Consider the following 16,618-nt stretch of genomic DNA (forward strand, 5'->3'; position numbering starts at 1 on the left):
TTAGGTTCACACTTCTGAATATTTTGATATGTTGACAAAAAGGTTGAAAAGGCTGAGAATTCATTGATTTTTTTTTGGATGACCTTCAGATTATAAGCCAGTGTGAACCAAAAGTTTCATAGTAAACTATCTGTCAACCATTTAACTCAAAGCCAGTGGCAAAACGGGCATGTCATGGAGTCCATGTTACTTTTTTCTTGACAATATTATTTTGGGTTATAGATATAAAAGAGTGGGATATAGAAGATTCCCTGCTTACTTGGAGGTTCATTGGTTAATTCACTTAGTTACTATGTAAGTATGTATGCTTCTGACTTCTTATGTATCATATGAATCAGGATTAGGAGAATTTTGAGGGTATAATGAGGAGCCCCTCCCTCAAAATAAAAATTCTAGTTGTGTGCCAGGCTCTTCAAACCCGGAGTTAAATGCAAGTGGACTCTGCTTTGCTGTATGCCTTGTTTTATTTCTAGAGTGGCTGCTCTGACCTCATTGAGCAGATACTGGCCACGTTGTCTTGACTGTGAGCACTCTTTAGGGCTTTGTTATTTTGTTTGGGAAGGGCCAATGATGTCCTGTGATGTGTGCTTGTGTTTATGTGCTTAGCTCATGAAAGACTTTATTTGCATCATGGGATCGAACCTTACAGCCACACATAATGTTTTTCTTTTATTGTTATACTTCTGATACTATCAGGGTAATTATAAATTATATGATTGAGATGAAAATGTGTTCCTAAATGAAAGCAAAGGAAGTAAGATTTCCCCAATACTTACGTTTTTAAAATAATTATTTCCAGTAAGTGAAATTTTAGAAAGTAGATATTTAAGAGAGTATTTTGGGTTTTTTTTCTCTCCTTGAGACAGGGGTTCTTTGTATAGACCTGGCTGTCCTAGAACTGGCTCTGTAGACCAAGACCTGGCTGTCCTAGAACTGGCTCTGTAGACCAGGTTGCCCTTGAACTCAGAGAGATATGTCTGCTTCTGCCTCTGGAGTTTTGGGTTTCGTGGTACCACACACATGGCTTCAAGAGGTTAAATTTCAGATTCAGAAATTAAATATTTTCAGAAGATGGATGTCTTTTGTGCAGTGTCACATTAACAGATCTCCACAGATTTTTGGCTTTAGAGTTCTTTTAACCACTAAAATGTCCAATCCTACAAAATTCAGAGCTTTCTTTCTTTAGGTATTCTAGAGAAATGTTGGCTTCTGGAAGTAAGCAGTACAATCTGTTGGAAACTCCATCAGCATCACCCTCAGTATTGAGAGCACAGAGCCCACTAGCATCACCCTCAGTATCGAGGAGCAGAGAAAGAAAGAAAGGAAGGAAGGAAGGAAGGAAGAAAGAAAGAAAGAAAGAAAGAAAGAAAGAAAGAAAGAAAGAAAGAAAGAAAGAAAGAATCACCCTTAGTACCAAAGAGCACAGAGGCTCTTTCATGCTTCTTTCTCTATTAGAAATGGCATGTCCCCATTTGCCCTGGGGTTCACATCTTTGGTCTTTGTATCATGAGCCATTAGGTGTTAGGGATATAGCTTACTTATTATTTTATTTTTATCATCCATGATGATACTATTACATCAGACAAATGTGTTCTCTGAGGTCATGCATTAGAGACACTGCAGAAAGACACACTCTGTTTGTAAGCGACTAATAGACTTTTCAAGGCCTAAGCACTGTTCTTTATCTGTTCCAGTTGTTGAGAATCTTAGGCATTGCCTTGTTGCTATGCCAGGAGACTAGTCTAAAACAAAGCAAAGGCCAAATACATAGTCAGCCCCAGAGCCAAGATCAGCAAATACAGAAGGTAATCTTTAAATAGAGCCAAAATGTGTAATGTGTTGCAAAAATATACAGAAACAGAGAGGTGTGAAAGAGTGGTCAGAAAACTTCCAAGTAATGAATGACCTACTGTGTTTGGGTTTTTAAAATGGACTCTGTAGGCTTAGAGGGAGCTTCAGACATTTAAAATTACAGAAACCAAATGGGCTTTTTTCTGATTGTGATTTTATTAGTCATAGCTCAGTATATTATCCCTGGTAGCTGAGGAGTTTACCAAAGGTACTCCTTTAAAAGGACAGATTATAGTGGCACGAAAGCAGCATGACCCTTAAATAACCCTGTAGACAATAACAGAAGGGTACTGTTGTCACTGGTGTGTGCCTGGAGGCCTTACGAGAGCCAGCATTTAGTGGTTTTATACATAGAAGGTGGGGAAGAGAGCGTGAGTATTACTGATCCTGCCATCACTGTTCTCTGGCCCCTAATCTCTCTGATAGTGCCTTCCCTAGGCTCACCCCAAGCAGCAGGCAGTGGCCAGAGAGCTTCTTGGTTCATGGTGGATGTTGGCCACCCTGGCTACTGAACTGACTGGAAGCTAGCACTGGACCCAGAGGGACATGTAGGGAATACAGAGTGACTGAGCTGGTCAGCTTTGATGTCACCCATCATTCACTGAAGGACTGTTTGGACTGGATGAGGGCACAGGCAGGGGATCCTGTAGGGCTGAAAGCTAGCTGAGAGCGAGCAAGGATCCCTGAGGGATTCCCTTTCTGCTCTTGACTGTGATCGGGATAGTTTAATGTCCTGCCTTGTCTTTCCTGCGATGGGGGACCATTGCCCGCCTGGAATTCTAAGCTAAACGCATGCTTCCCCCTGCCCTTTGTCAGGCTGCTTAGTCACAGGATAGTTCATTTCTGTTCCAGAAGCTCTGGCTGGAAGGGGCATGTGAAATGCAGCAATACATTCTTTTGACAAGTGCTCACCAAGTATTTCTGCAGTCACCTTTATTTGTCATATAGCTGACAGGTGCTTGGGATGCAGAAGTGAAAGAGAAAACAGAAAACAAAACCAAAACACACTACCACTACCACCACGACCACCCCTTTCCTCCTCCTCCTCTTCCTCCATCCCTCCCCTCCCTCCCCCCCAGCACCAGCAGGGTATGACCTGTCACAGACCTTCTGTTCTATTTGGGAAAGACAGATAATAGGTAGTCAACATAAAAATGGGCAAATTTTCTGATACATTGGAAAGCTGTGTAACATGGGGTAAAAAAAGGAAGCAAGTAAGCAAGAGGATTGGGAACCAAGTAGGGAGGCTGCTGTCAGCAATCAGTGGTGTAATCAGGATGATGCTAAGGTCGCCTCTGAGCCCACACTTGAAGGATGTGAGAGAGGAGCCAGCCGTGCAGAGAATAGTTTCAGAGACAGGAAAAGGCCCTTGGGGAAGCATGTCTGGCAGGACCTGGGGAGCTGAAGGGACAACAGAGAGGCAGAGAAGTGACAGAAGACTAGCCCAGCAGGAATGATGTCAGAGACAGAGAAGGCGTGCAATTGGCAGGCTTTGCCTGCTGCTCTAGAGCACTTTGCTTTATTCCGAATGAAGGCTACCTTTGCAGAGTGGTGGCCCTTTCTACTTCTATGTTTTATAAAGTGTTATTTGGCTGCCATATTCAAAGTAGATTGTAGGGGCAGAAGCAGAAGAAGCAGATGAAGCAGATGAGGTTGCCCTAAAAGATGGTACCAGGTAGAACGGGGAGCAAGAAACGGTTTGATGCCTAAACAGGTTGTGGAGATAGACTTGGTGGGTGGAGAGTTAAAGATCACTCCTCTAGGTTTCTTTCTGCCCATCTCTAGGAGGGAGCTGCTGAGCTCTGCTGCGCACCAGGCTGCTGAAAGAAGCTAAGTTAGGAGGGGGAATTGCTAACGTCAAGCAGGGCCTGAGTCTCAGGAGCAGGTTAGAGGAAGGGTGCTTGAGGAAGGGCGTGGAAGAAAGAGAAGGAGGAAGAGGAAGGAGAAAGAAAACCAGAAGAGAGAAAGAACAGAAAACTTTACTCACTAAGAAGACAGTATCTCCGGCACCTGGAGCCCTCTAGTGGACAAGTATGTTATTAACCCATAAGGCTGTTTCCCCCTTTAAAGAAGTTTTCAAAGTAGGAAACTATGGGGTGGGGGTTTGCTTACTGTCTTCTGTACTTAGGGGAAGATTGGGTAGATGAGAAGCCACAGCCCTGCCACTTCCCCTCTTTGCCCTGGGTGAGGTGAAGTCGATCTTGTGTGTGATCTCCTTCACGGACTTCATTGGAACCTGTTAACGGAAACTGCACCAGGAAGGGAAAGGAAATGCTGCTTAGCCTTTAATTTTCTTTTATAGAGAGAGAGTGAGAGAGAGTGAGCGAGAGAGAGCAAGAGTGAGAGTGAGAGAGAGCGAGAGAGAGCGAGAGAGAGACAGAGAGAGAGAAAAGAAAGAGAGAGAGAGAAAGAAAGAGAATGTAAATTGTATAGGTATTTTTATGCCTCTGGTGGGTAGGAAGCACAGATTTCTGAATGATTAACAGTTTCTCGTTAACTGTAGGCCTCGAGGGATGTGGTGTGCAGGATGCTGTGGGGAGGGGAAGAGCAAGCCTACAGATCATGAAGGAGCCCTGTGAATCGGAATGGGCACTGGTGAGCCTGTTAACAGAACATAGGCAAGTGGTCGTTGAAAGAAATGCTAGTAGTTTGTCCCACAGGCTGCCATACTTAACACCTTTGCATGTTAAACATGTGGGATGTTGCTAGGGGCCATTGGATTAATAACCCCAGTTCACTCTTCTGTTAGGTCCCGTGTGTCTGTGCCAGGCAGCTCAGCTGGATGAACCGTCTCCCCAGTGTCTCTTGATTGAGCGACCCCCCTCTTCTCCATTGCTGCCGCCTCCACCTTAGTTCAGACGCTCACCGTCTTTGACCTTTCGCTGATCTCCCTGCCTTTGATGGGGTTTTCAGAATCCATGGTATAGCCTGTCTCCTGTCAGCTGAATTGCCATCTAATCGCCTGCCATCTTCTGTCCTTCAGGATGAAGTCCCTCCAGGCAGATCACAATCAGGCCTTCCTCCCACTCCTGCCTCTAGTCCACATGCTGTTCCTTCTGAGCCCTGAGCAAGATGCCTCCTGCCTCAGGATCTCCATCTCTGACCTTGTTCTCAAACAGTGTTTTCTTTGGATTCTGTGTATTTTCACCTCTGTACAACCTTTTCCCCTTGCTAGACTTTCTCCACCCCCTTCTCCATCTGTGGTCCTTGATCTTCTGTGTTCCCATCATGTATTCTAAAGACATCACTTAACACATCCCTCCCCTCTGCTGCAATTACAGGCTTCCTGTTTATTTCCTCGGAACTCTCAGGTCTACACAGGGACAGGCATAAGCCTTCTCTGGGCTGTAGCCACACAGGCTGACATCCCTTCTCTAGGGTGGAATAAGCACTCAGTCTGGGCTTGCTGGATGAGTGAGTTGTGCAGACCACACAGCCCAGCAGAACGTGAATGTGGCCCTCAAGAGGAGGAAATACAGGCCGCTGTTTCTAAGAAGATTTCACAGTCAATCTCATTGCAGTTTTTCACATAATTTATTTTTTTATTCATATTACATCCCAGTCGGAGCCCCCCTTCCTCTTCTTCTCCTAGTCCTGTCCTTAGAAATCCCTCCACCCATTGTCCCCTCCCCACTTCTCTTCAGAGGGTTCCCACCTTGGGACTCTCATGGCAGTTTTATCCTTTAAAAAAAACTGTAGATACCTAATATAGAGTGATATAGAAAACTGACCCTACATAGATGTACCAAAGGGACTTTACAAGCTGAGTGGCCATGTAGCCAACACCTGTACAAAGAACACAGGACAGGATCAGTCTCCGGAAAACTCACTTCCTAATGCCTGCAGTCACTTCAGTCACTGGGAAGTTGTCCCCCTGCCCCATCTACATTATGGACACTTTGGACCACACACGTTAATCCTGTCAAAGTCTGAAGCCCTCGTAAAGGAAGTGATTCAACATGCACACGTTTGTGAATAGCTTTTTTTACTCAGTGTTCTGTCTAAGTCTGTCCGTGGTGGCTAGTGCAGGTCCACTGTGCAGTCTCGTTGCTGTATCTGACTGAGTTGTCTGGATAAACTATAACTTATCTATTCTGTGGATGGGCAGGTGGGAGGCTCTCATTTTGCCTGTAATGGGCACTGTGTTGAAGGATGTATTATATATGTTGTCTAGTGAGCATTAAGTATGAATTCTGGTTTGGTAGAGACATGAGAGGAAATGATGATTCAGTAGCATAAGGATGACTGTTTTCAGGGTTGTTGTTGTTGTTGTTATTATTATTATTATTATTATTAGTGTCAGAGTATTATTTTTTCAATGCTAACAGTGTCCCAATGCCACTCCCTAAAGTGGTCGGTATACATTCATCTTAGCACACGAGAAAAATCCTTGTGTTTCATGCCCTTGCCAACTGACATGTTTTTTTTCTGTTTATAAATCATTCCTTTGTTGTCTAGATTATACAATCATATCTTTGTTATATAATCCTATTTATTTGTTGTTATCAGTATGATTTTCACTGCCAAAAATATTTGATCCTTAAAAGTAGTTTTCTATAGCCAGCCCTTGGCAGGTTGAGGTAGGAGGGTCCTATGTCCCCAGCTGATGTGGATTACATAGTGAGACTGCCCCAGACAGACATACCAACCTGCAAAGTTTGTTTTCTCTCTCTCATTGCCTAGTGAAGTTCCAGAACCTTTGAGTAGGAGGGAAGCTTCCATTCAATAATTCGTCTATCTTATAACAGAAATTGTGCTTTAAAATGTAGGTACACCATATACAGTTACCAAACCCAGACACTATTGTGGATACCAACAAATGCTTGCTGACAGGAGCCTGATATGGCTGTCTCCTGAGAGACTCTGCCAGTGCCTGACAAATACAGAGGTGAATGCACACAGCCATCCATTGGACTGAGCACAGGATCTCCAATAGAGGAGTTAGAGAAAGGACCCAAGGAGATGAAGGGGTTTGCAGCCCCATAGGAGGAACAACAATGTGAACCAACCAGACTCCCCAGAGCTCCCAGTGACTAAACAACCAACCAAAGTGTACACATGGAGGGACCTATGGCTCCAGCTGCAGATGTAGCAGAGGGTGCTTTGGGGGTCATCATTGATAAGAGAGGCCCTTGGTGTTGTGAAGGGCCCAAGTGTAGGGGAATGCCAGGACAGGGAAGCAGGAGGGGGTGGGTTAGTGAGGGGGGGGGTAGGGAAGGAATGGGATAGGGGCTTTTTGGAGGGGAAATGAGGAAAGGGGATAAAATTTGAAATGTAAATAATGAGAATATCTAATAAAAATGTAGGTACATTTTTTCTTTGAAAATATGATAGAAATAAAGAAGAAATATATTCATCTGGAGATATAGTACTTGCTTCATATCTAAGAATAATCTGAGTTCTTTAGAGTATTAAACCGAAATATATGTATTGTAAGAGACATAGGATTCATTTTGCTACCTGCAGTCTTTTTGTTTGAGAGGATTGAGAACATTCAAGTATGTAACTCTTGTTAGGTAAATGTCTGTGATATAGGACAAATGTTCTTAGACTTATGTATAATGTGGGTCATATTTCAATGAGTGTGCGCATCTTTATCTTAACTCGAGACCCGTACCTTCCAGCTGGACACAGAAAGCCTCTGCACAGCGCTTTGGGGTGTTTTCGAAGCATCTTTGTTACGTTCTCTCTCAAGTCCACTTTGCAGTAGGAGAAAGAATAAACGTGTTCTGGAGCTATGGGATGGATGTGGGCTGGAGAGCAATAGCTCTGCCCTTTACTCTCTGAGATCTTGAGGAGGGGGATTTGAGATAGGATTTTACTGCATAGCGCTGACTGACCTGGAACTCATCTGAAGACCAGGCTGGCCTCAACCCCAGAGCTCCACCTGCCTCTGTCTCCCAGGTGCTCGGATCTCTGTCAGCTTTTTAAGCTGTACTCTCCCCACCTGTAAAATAAGGACATCGAGCAGCCTTGTGAGGTCTTGCAGTGGTGAGGGGTGGAAGGAAAATGTGAATAGAATTTTTTAGATTTCTTTTCCTCCAAAGTATTAAATTTCACATCTTAAAAAAACCAAAAACCAAACAAACAAACAAAACCCAAGATATTAACAGTGTTCTGTCAGACAGTCTCATGGTTATCAATTCCCTTCCTCTCCTTTTAGGGTTGACAACTTCGGCCTGGGCCTTTTACTTCGATCCAAGCAGATAAAACGAATGATCTCCTCATATGTGGGAGAAAATGCAGAATTTGAGCGACAGTTCCTTTCTGGTGAATTAGAAGTAGAGCTGACACCTCAGGTAAGGAAGTCTCTCTGCGGTTGTTTCACAGTGCTGGTTTATAGAAAACTTCCATTTTTCTTTCTTAAATTTTTGTTGTTGTTTAAGACAGAGAGATGGTATTTGGTCCAACCAAGAAATTTTGTGTCTAGGTCACTTCTGTTGGCTCCTGGAGGATTAATGTTTTCCAGATCTGTGGAAGATTAGGTATTTCTAAGTAGAAAATATTCAAGCTGCTGGATACAATTTTTAATATGACAATACAGTGTCCATGGAGTCAGAAACAAACAAAATGACTTGCTGAAATATCTGAGATTATACTAAAAGTCAGAGTTGATGAACGTCAGGGTTGGAAACTTCTTTATACTTATTAAAGTGTTTAAACTAAAAGAAGATAATGTTTCTTTCCTCAACCAAGTGGCGCCATGCCTCTCTTTCATCCTTCTTTGCAGCTTCAGGGCTGGGGTGGGAGGAACACTGATGAGGTAGGTGATAGGGACTGTCTTTCCTTTGGGGAAGCAGGGTCACACCAACAGGGGTTTTGTCAACAGGGGTTTTGTCTTCAGACATAACTGTCCTTTCAGGCTCTTAGGCAGTGGACAGAGAGATGGGGAAGCACATTTGGTAAGGGCAAATGGAAAAAAATATTTTAAAATGAGGAGATGTTATTATGACTGTTTTAATGGTTTAATCTTTTTGGATGGTATTGGCTTAAAATACAAGGCAAAGTAGAGTCATGCATCTATTTGGTGGAACAGAGACCAATTAGCTGAGGAATATGACTTCCCACGTCCCGTTTGCTTCAGAGTTACCTGCGTACTCGGATGGCTCAGTAGCTGAGATCCTGTTAGTTCCTTTGTTAAGCATTTAAAAGCCCCAGGGCGTTTAGGGTTCTCAGGTTGGGATAGTGTGAGCAGTGTTACTGATAACCTTAAGTTCTGATTTCGGATTAGCTAACTGGCTGTCTAGTAAGCATGGGGCAGTAGCACTCCAGAAGTGGTCTCAGTATGAGAGAGAGTCAGGGCATATTCTAAGCCAGAGTTAGTGTCCTACAGAAAACCTGAAAGTCAGCTGGGGCTGGGAGAGAGCTAGGGAATCAGTTTGAAATCATCTGTCTCTGGGAGAGGGAGAGTGTCCCATCATAAGGAGATACAAAGAAACCTCTATACCTGTTTCTATCGTGAAACAAAACTTTAAGAACACCTAGTTTTTTATGAAATTTAAAGTATGTAAATATTCATTTATTATTATTATTATTATCATTAGTGTGTGTGTGTGTGTGTGTGTGTGTGTGTGTGTGCATGTGTGTGTGTGCGGGCATGTTCATGCCATGGTGCACTGGTGGTAGTCAGAGGGCACTTGCAGGAGTTGCTTCTCTCCTTCCACTGTGGGTTCTGCCGATTGTATTCAGGTTGTTAGTCCTGTGTATTGTCTTACTTACTTTTCTATTGCCATGACAGGACAACCAAGGCAACTCACAAAAGAAAACCTTTAATTTAGGATGCTTGGTTGCAGAGGGTCAGAGTCCATGCTCATCATGGTGGGGAGCAGGGCAGCAGGCAGGCACGGCACTAGAGCAGTAGCAGAGAGCTTATGTTCTTATCCTCTAGAAGGAGTCAGAGAGAGAGCTAGCTGGGAATGACATACTCTCTTGAGACTGTAAAGCCCACCCCCAGTGACACACCTCTTCCAACAAGGCCAAACCCCATAATCCTTCTCCAACAGTTCCACCAATGGAGCTGCTCAAATATGTGAGTCTATCTTAGGGTCTCATTGCTGTGAAGAGACACCATAACCATGGCAGCTTTTATAAAGAAAACATTTAATTAGTGCTGGCTTACAGTGTCAGAGGTTTAGTCTATTATCGTCATGGTGGGAAGGATGACAATGATGACCTGACATGATTCTGGGAGAGCTGAGAGTTCTACATTTTGATCCCTTGGCAGCAGTTCACCTCCAAGTGACATATTTCCTCCAACAAGGCCACCCCTCCTAATTGTGCTTCCCTCAGTGGGCCAAGCATTCAAATACAGAAGACTATGCAGGCCTATGGGAGCCTATGGGACCTTTCTCATTCATAGCACCACAGGTGGCAAACACATTTACCTAGTGTAACATTGTACTGTTCCACTCCCAGCTTTTAACAGCCAATTTACCCAGATGCCAGTTTTGGTTTGACTTTGAATTTTCCTTGCTTAGATAACATTATAAAAAAAAATTATGAAAGTGATGTAAAATAAATTTTAAAGTAAATTTGAACTTTTTGTTCGATACAGGATCCTGTACTGGGTGGTCTAGTACATTGGTATGTAACCCATGCTGGCCTTAAACTCATGGCCATCTTCCTGCCTTAGCCTGCTAGGTGTCACAATTATATTACCACCATCTCTGAACTCAAGATGTAGTACAGAGCAATAGTGACAAAAATGGCATGGTATTGGTACAGAAACAGACAATGGAATTGAATGGATATATCAATGAATTGAATCAAATATCCAGAAATAAACCCACATGTTGAGTGAAATATTAAATAAGCAATTCACATTGACGCTGGAAAGGCACCAGTGGACAGGCCAACCTGTTCTCAGTCTGGCAGACTCTCTGACTCAGAGCTCCTAAATCTCTCCACCCAGCTCGCTAAGTTCCCATGGCAGGCCGCTGCCACACATGCCTCATGCTTCCAAATTCCAAATTCCCATTGCTGGCTGGGGTGCCCTGCTGCCATACCTTTCTCTGGAACCCAGTAGAATCACCTCATGAAGGGAAACACCACACAATTTTAGTTTAGAATCACAAGGTAACACAATCGCTGGGCACAGAAACTAGCACCCTAATTTTATAAGCTATTCTAAAATATAAATTCTCTGGTGGCGAATCCTGGTGGATCCACCACCTAAACTGGGGACCTCTCACTACCTACATTGTATTTCATGCTTTCTCCTGGTCAAAAAGGAGTATCTCTCGCCTGCTTCCCTTCTTCTACTCTCCAACCTGGAAGTCCCGCCTACTCGCCTAGTGATTGGTTACTTGAAATTACATTGTATTGTAATATTAAAAATTCATTAGGGGAAGATTCTGCCATACCCACACACCTATGGACACTTGATTTTTGATATAGATGCCAAAACCATACAGTGGAAAAGAGAAGCATCTTCACCAAGTGGTCCTGGTCTAACTGGATGTATACATACAGAAGAGTGACAATAGATCCATACTTATCACCCTGCACAAAACCCAAGTCCAAGTGGATCAAGGACCTTAACATAAAACAGGATACACTAAAGCTCACAGAATAGAAAGTGAGAAATAGCCTTGTACACATTGGTATGGGAGACAGTTCTCTGAACAGAACACAGATGACTCAGGCTCTGAGATCAACAACTGAGAAATGAAAGCTCATGAAACTGTAAAGCAAAGAACACTGTAAAGCAAAGGATACTCTTAATAGTACAAAATAGCAGCCTACAGATTGGGAAAAGATCTTCACCAGCCCTATATCTGACAAATATACAAAATATATCCAAAATATATGAAGAACTCAAGAAGTTAGACACCAACAGCACAAATAACCTGCATAAAAAATGGGGTGCAGAGCTAAACAGAGTTCTCAAAAGAGGAATCTCAAATGTTTAAGAAGCACTTAAAGAAATGTTCAAAGTCTTTAGTCATCAGGGAAATGCAAATCAAAACAACTCTGAAATTCCATCTTACACCCATCAGAATGGCTAAGATCAAAAACTCAAGAGATAGCACATGATGGCCAGAATATGGAGCAAGGGGAACACTTCTCCATTGCTGGTGGGAGTGCAAATGTGTACAACCACTTTGGAAATAAATTTGGCAGTTTCTGAGAAAACTGGGAATAGTTCTATCTCAAGACCCAACTGTACCACTCCTGGGCATATAACTAAAAGATGCTCCACCATCCCACAAAGACTCTTGCTCAGTTATGTTCATAGCAGCTTTATTCATAATAGCCAGAAACTGGAAACAACTTAGATGTCCCTCAACTGAATAATGGATAAAGAAAATGTGTTACATTTACACAATGCAATACTATTCAGCCATTAAAAACAAAGACATCATGTATTTTCCAGGCAAATGGATGGATCTTGAGAGTATCATCTTGAGTGAGGTAACTGTTGTGTATTGAATATGCTTGGCCCAGGGAGTGGCACTATTTGGAGGTGTGGCCTTGTTGGAGTAGGTGTGGCCTTGTTGGAGTAGGTGTGTCACTGTGGGTGTGGGCTTTAAGACCCTCATCTTAGCTACCTGGAAGTCAGTCTTCTCTCAGCAGCCTTCAGATGAAGATGTAGAACTCTCAGCTCTGCCTGCACCATGCCTGCCTGGACTCTGCCATGCCCTTGCCTAGATGATGATGGATTGAACCTCTCAACCTGTAAGCCAGCCCCAATTAAATATTGTCCTTATAAGAATTGCCTTGGTCGTGGTGTCTGTTCACAGTAGTTAAACTCTAAGACAGTAAGCCAGTCTCAAAAGGACTTGCATAGTATGTACTCACTTAAAAGTGGATATTAGCTGTAAAGTACAGGATACCCATGCTACACTCCACAGACCTAAAGAAGCTCAACAAGAAGCAAGGCACAATGTTTGAATCTCACTTAGAAGGGGAATAAAATTGTCATAAGAGGAGGATGGATGGAGGGAACTGGGTGGGAAAGGAGATGGGGAGGACAAGAGGGTGTTCAGGTCAGGTATGGGGAGCAACAGGGGGGATGACCAGATGCCATGAGAATGAATGGAAATCTGCAACTGACAGGGTGGGGAGATGGGGGCATGTCCAGAAGAAGACAGAGACCTGGGATAAGGGAGGCACTCAAGAATCAATGGGGGTGGCTTAGCTGTGCCTCACAGCATTGATAATATGGAACTTGAAGAGGCTACCTGCTGTAGCCAGGCAGGAACGCCAATGGAATGCTAGGGACACCAACTCACCCACAAAACTTTCGAACCAAAATTTATCCTGTCTACACGAAATGCAGGGATAGGGGATAGAGCAGAGACTGAGGGAGTGGCCAATGGATAACCAGAGCAACTTGAGACTCATTCCATGGGCAAACACCACTCTGTGGCATTATTAATAGTGTTCTGTTATGCTTACAAACAGGAGTCTAGCATGGCTATCCTCTGAGAGGCTCCATTCAGCAGCTGACTCAGACAGATGCAGATACCCACAGCCAAACAGTGAATGGAGCTTGGGCACTTTTATGGAAGAATAGGAGGGAGGATTGTGGGCCCTAGAGGGAATAGGAATTCCATAGGAAGACCAACAGAGTCAGCTAACCTGGACCCCTTGGGTCTTTCTCTCAGAATCCGAACCGCCAACCAAAGAATATACACAGGTTAGACCTAGGCCTCCCCACTCATATGTAGCAGATGTGCAGCTTAGTCTTCATGTGGGTCCTGAACACCTGGAAAGGGGGGGGGTACCCCAAAAGCTGTTACCTGTACGTGGGATATATACAGGAAAGCTGGGCTGCCTTGTCTGGCCTCAGAGGGGGAGGCTGCTCCAAGCCTTGCAGAGCCTTGATATGCCAGAATGGAGGGATACCCAGGGGGGCTCTTACCCACTCAGAGGAGGAAGGGAGGAGGCAGAAGGACTGTGAGACAAGGTGAGTGGAAAGAGGCAGTGAGCAAGATGGAAAGTGAATAAGTATAAATAAATCAATAAATAGCAAATATTTCCCTCTGTCTGGCATACTTATAGCTACTAATTAAAAAATATTTAGTTTACACTTATATGTGATACATAATAAAAAAAATTTAGCATTTAAAAACTGCAGAGCTAATTTATGTAATTAAGCTTAAAGTTTGATTTCAAGATAGTCAAGGAGGCATTTGTAGGATGTTAAGAGACCAGTGTGGGGGTAGAGTCTGGAGACCGAAAGCGCAACTGGACAAATGAATAATTGCATCCGAATGTGGATTGAGAGTGGAATGGTTATTTTCTTTTAATTGATGCCTCAGTTTGGGGGTTCACAAGCATGTACATGGCTACCCACTTTGCAGATTGGTGAGCCTCTAGAAAATGGGAACTACAACTAACATTGTTTGTGCCCCCTGTCCGTAGTGCACGTTGTGGGTTTCTCACGGTTGTTGGTTGCTCATTTCTAGGGCACACTTGCCGAGAGGATCCGTGCCGGTGGAGCTGGAGTCCCTGCCTTCTACACCAGCACAGGGTATGGGACTCTGGTACAGGAAGGAGGATCACCCATCAAATATAACAAAGATGGCAGTGTTGCCATTGCCAGCAAGCCACGAGAGGTAAGAAAACTCCCCACCCGCGTGACACTACGAAATGAATCTCCCCAAGAGATTCTGTGTAGATGCGTTTGATAGCTACCTTCGTGAGATAAACAGTCATTCCTTTTCAAAAGGGTGAGACTTAGTTAACCTGGGTGTCTGCTCATACTTAAAACAAACCACAGAGAGAAACTAGAATACATTAGAATAAGAGAATTATTTGTACATCATACTATAATTAAGGTTAGTTAACTGGATTTCTGAAGAAAGCTATAGTGTATATATAATAAATGAATTCGGGTTAGTTAGCTGATTTTCCAAAAGATTTTAACAAAAGTGAGAACATTTACTTATTGATTATTATGTTTCTATTAAAAGAAAAAACCTCATGGATCCAGCTCTATATGTAGCAGAGGATGGCCTTATTTGGCATCAATGGGAGGGGAGGACCTTGGTCCTGTGGAGGCTCAATGCCCCAGCATAGGGGAATGCTAGGTTGGTGAGATGGGAGTGGGTGGGGGAGCACCCTCATAGAGGTGGGGGTACAGAGTATGGGGTAGAGGGTTTATGGACGGGAAAGAGGGAAGGAGGACAACATTTAGAATGTAAATAAATAAAATAATAAAGAAGGAAAGAAAAAAAAAAACCAGAAGTTGTTTACTGTATATTGCGTTAAGCTCTTGTGATCAGATTTCCTAACATGACTGAAAGAAAACAAAGTAACAGAAGAAATCTGAAAGTCTGTCTGAAAGCTTGAAAGCCAGGCCGCAGTTGTAATGGAATAGGAAATTCAAAGGATCCCTTTCATCGTTTGTATCCTAGCCACAAGCTCAGTGTGTCATTGACTGGCCTGAGGGGTAGGATGGGGTCCGTTAGTCATCTTAGGCAACAGTAGACCTCTAGATAGGGCATATGGCATAGTTAGATTTAAAGCAGCTTTAAAAAACAGAACAATTCATTATTCTGAATTGACAAATGTCTATTCTCTTTGCCTTGGTGGCTCAAGGAAGGTAGTCTCTAGAGGCTGACGTGACAATGCTGGGCTCCACCTCTAGGGAGATGAACTGGTCAATGAAGGGATGTCCACCAGTGATGGGAATGTAGTGCTGCTGGTTTTGTTGCTATTCTGGGGAGCTGGGAGGTCAATGATCATGTCCTTTACTGTCTGACATTTGTCCCTAGCTGTGTCTTCCATCTGGAGTTTTGCTCCTTTTCTGGGACTGACCCATATTGATTCCAGCTTTAATTCAAATGTGTGTGTGTGTGTGTGTGTATGTGCGCGCACACATGTGTGTATTAGTATTTAGTCTCACTTTTTCATTGCCAAATTAGGTTAAAAACAAATCAACCCCGGGAATCTAATGAAAATGGAGCTTAGGAGCATATGATAAAAGTGCCCTCTAAAATTGGGTTGATATTCTGATAGCTTGTTAGAAAATGTAACCTTAACATACCCCAAGAGACTGGAAGGATAGAATCTTTTCTAACTTTTCATATGTGTCTAGAGCCTGGTGCATGAATTTAGTACCTCTCTGACCACTTTCTGTGTGTATCCGTTTGTCTCCTTTGTCTCTTTTCTCTCCATCCCTGCCTCCCTCGATCTCTATTCTGCCTATCGTCTGCTCACATAGCTTAGAGTTCGTTCGCTATGGTCAGAAGCTAGTGAAATACATATGAATGTGATGTGTTCTGAGTTACATCTTGTGAAGATAACTCTCACTATTGAGCGGTGAGTTTTATGGTGGCCCAAGTTGGGAGGCTGTGCATTGATCCTGGTGGGGAATGAACAGGAGCTGGGATAAGGTGGTGAGATAGAGTTTATGCTAAGTGATCAGAATTAGGTCGGATGTTGATGGTAGAGCCACATGTGACACAGAGGACAGAAAATGATTGCTGCTTATTGAGATGGCAATGCATGGGGTAAGAAGATCTCAGTCTGTTTGGGAAGAGGTTTACTTAAGTTCCGGAGACTCAAGAGGAAGTGACTCTGGTCAGAAAGTTTATAGAACAGGAGGCAGGGCATGCATGTAGGCATTCAGACCCTTGGGGCTAGACAGTGTCCTGGACACCTGTGTGAATGGAGAGTCCCTCCTTACCAGTTAATGGCCACACAGAAGAAGAAAGGCTGCAGTAGAAGATGGGAAGGGAGGTTCAAAGGAAAGCAGGGAGCTTGGTGATTTGAGAAATAAAAAGAGGGAGCAGTTGGGTTAAAGGAAGAAGGATGA

At 43.4% G+C, this 16,618-nt stretch overlaps 1 protein-coding gene across 1 annotated transcript in view; it reads left to right on the forward strand.

Annotated features, from left to right (window-relative positions):
• Oxct1 (3-oxoacid CoA transferase 1) overlaps positions 1–16,618 on the forward strand; it is a 128,917-nt gene that overhangs the window by 13,023 nt on the left and 99,276 nt on the right. The window contains exons 4-5 of the mRNA NM_024188.6: positions 8,015–8,150; positions 14,265–14,414. Coding sequence (NP_077150.1) covers positions 8,015–8,150; positions 14,265–14,414 — 286 coding nt within the window. The remainder of the gene's footprint in view (positions 1–8,014; positions 8,151–14,264; positions 14,415–16,618) is intronic.

This window comes from Mus musculus, chromosome 15 (genome assembly GCF_000001635.26).
Source record: "Mus musculus strain C57BL/6J chromosome 15, GRCm38.p6 C57BL/6J".
NCBI classification, from domain to species: domain Eukaryota; kingdom Metazoa; phylum Chordata; class Mammalia; order Rodentia; family Muridae; genus Mus; species Mus musculus.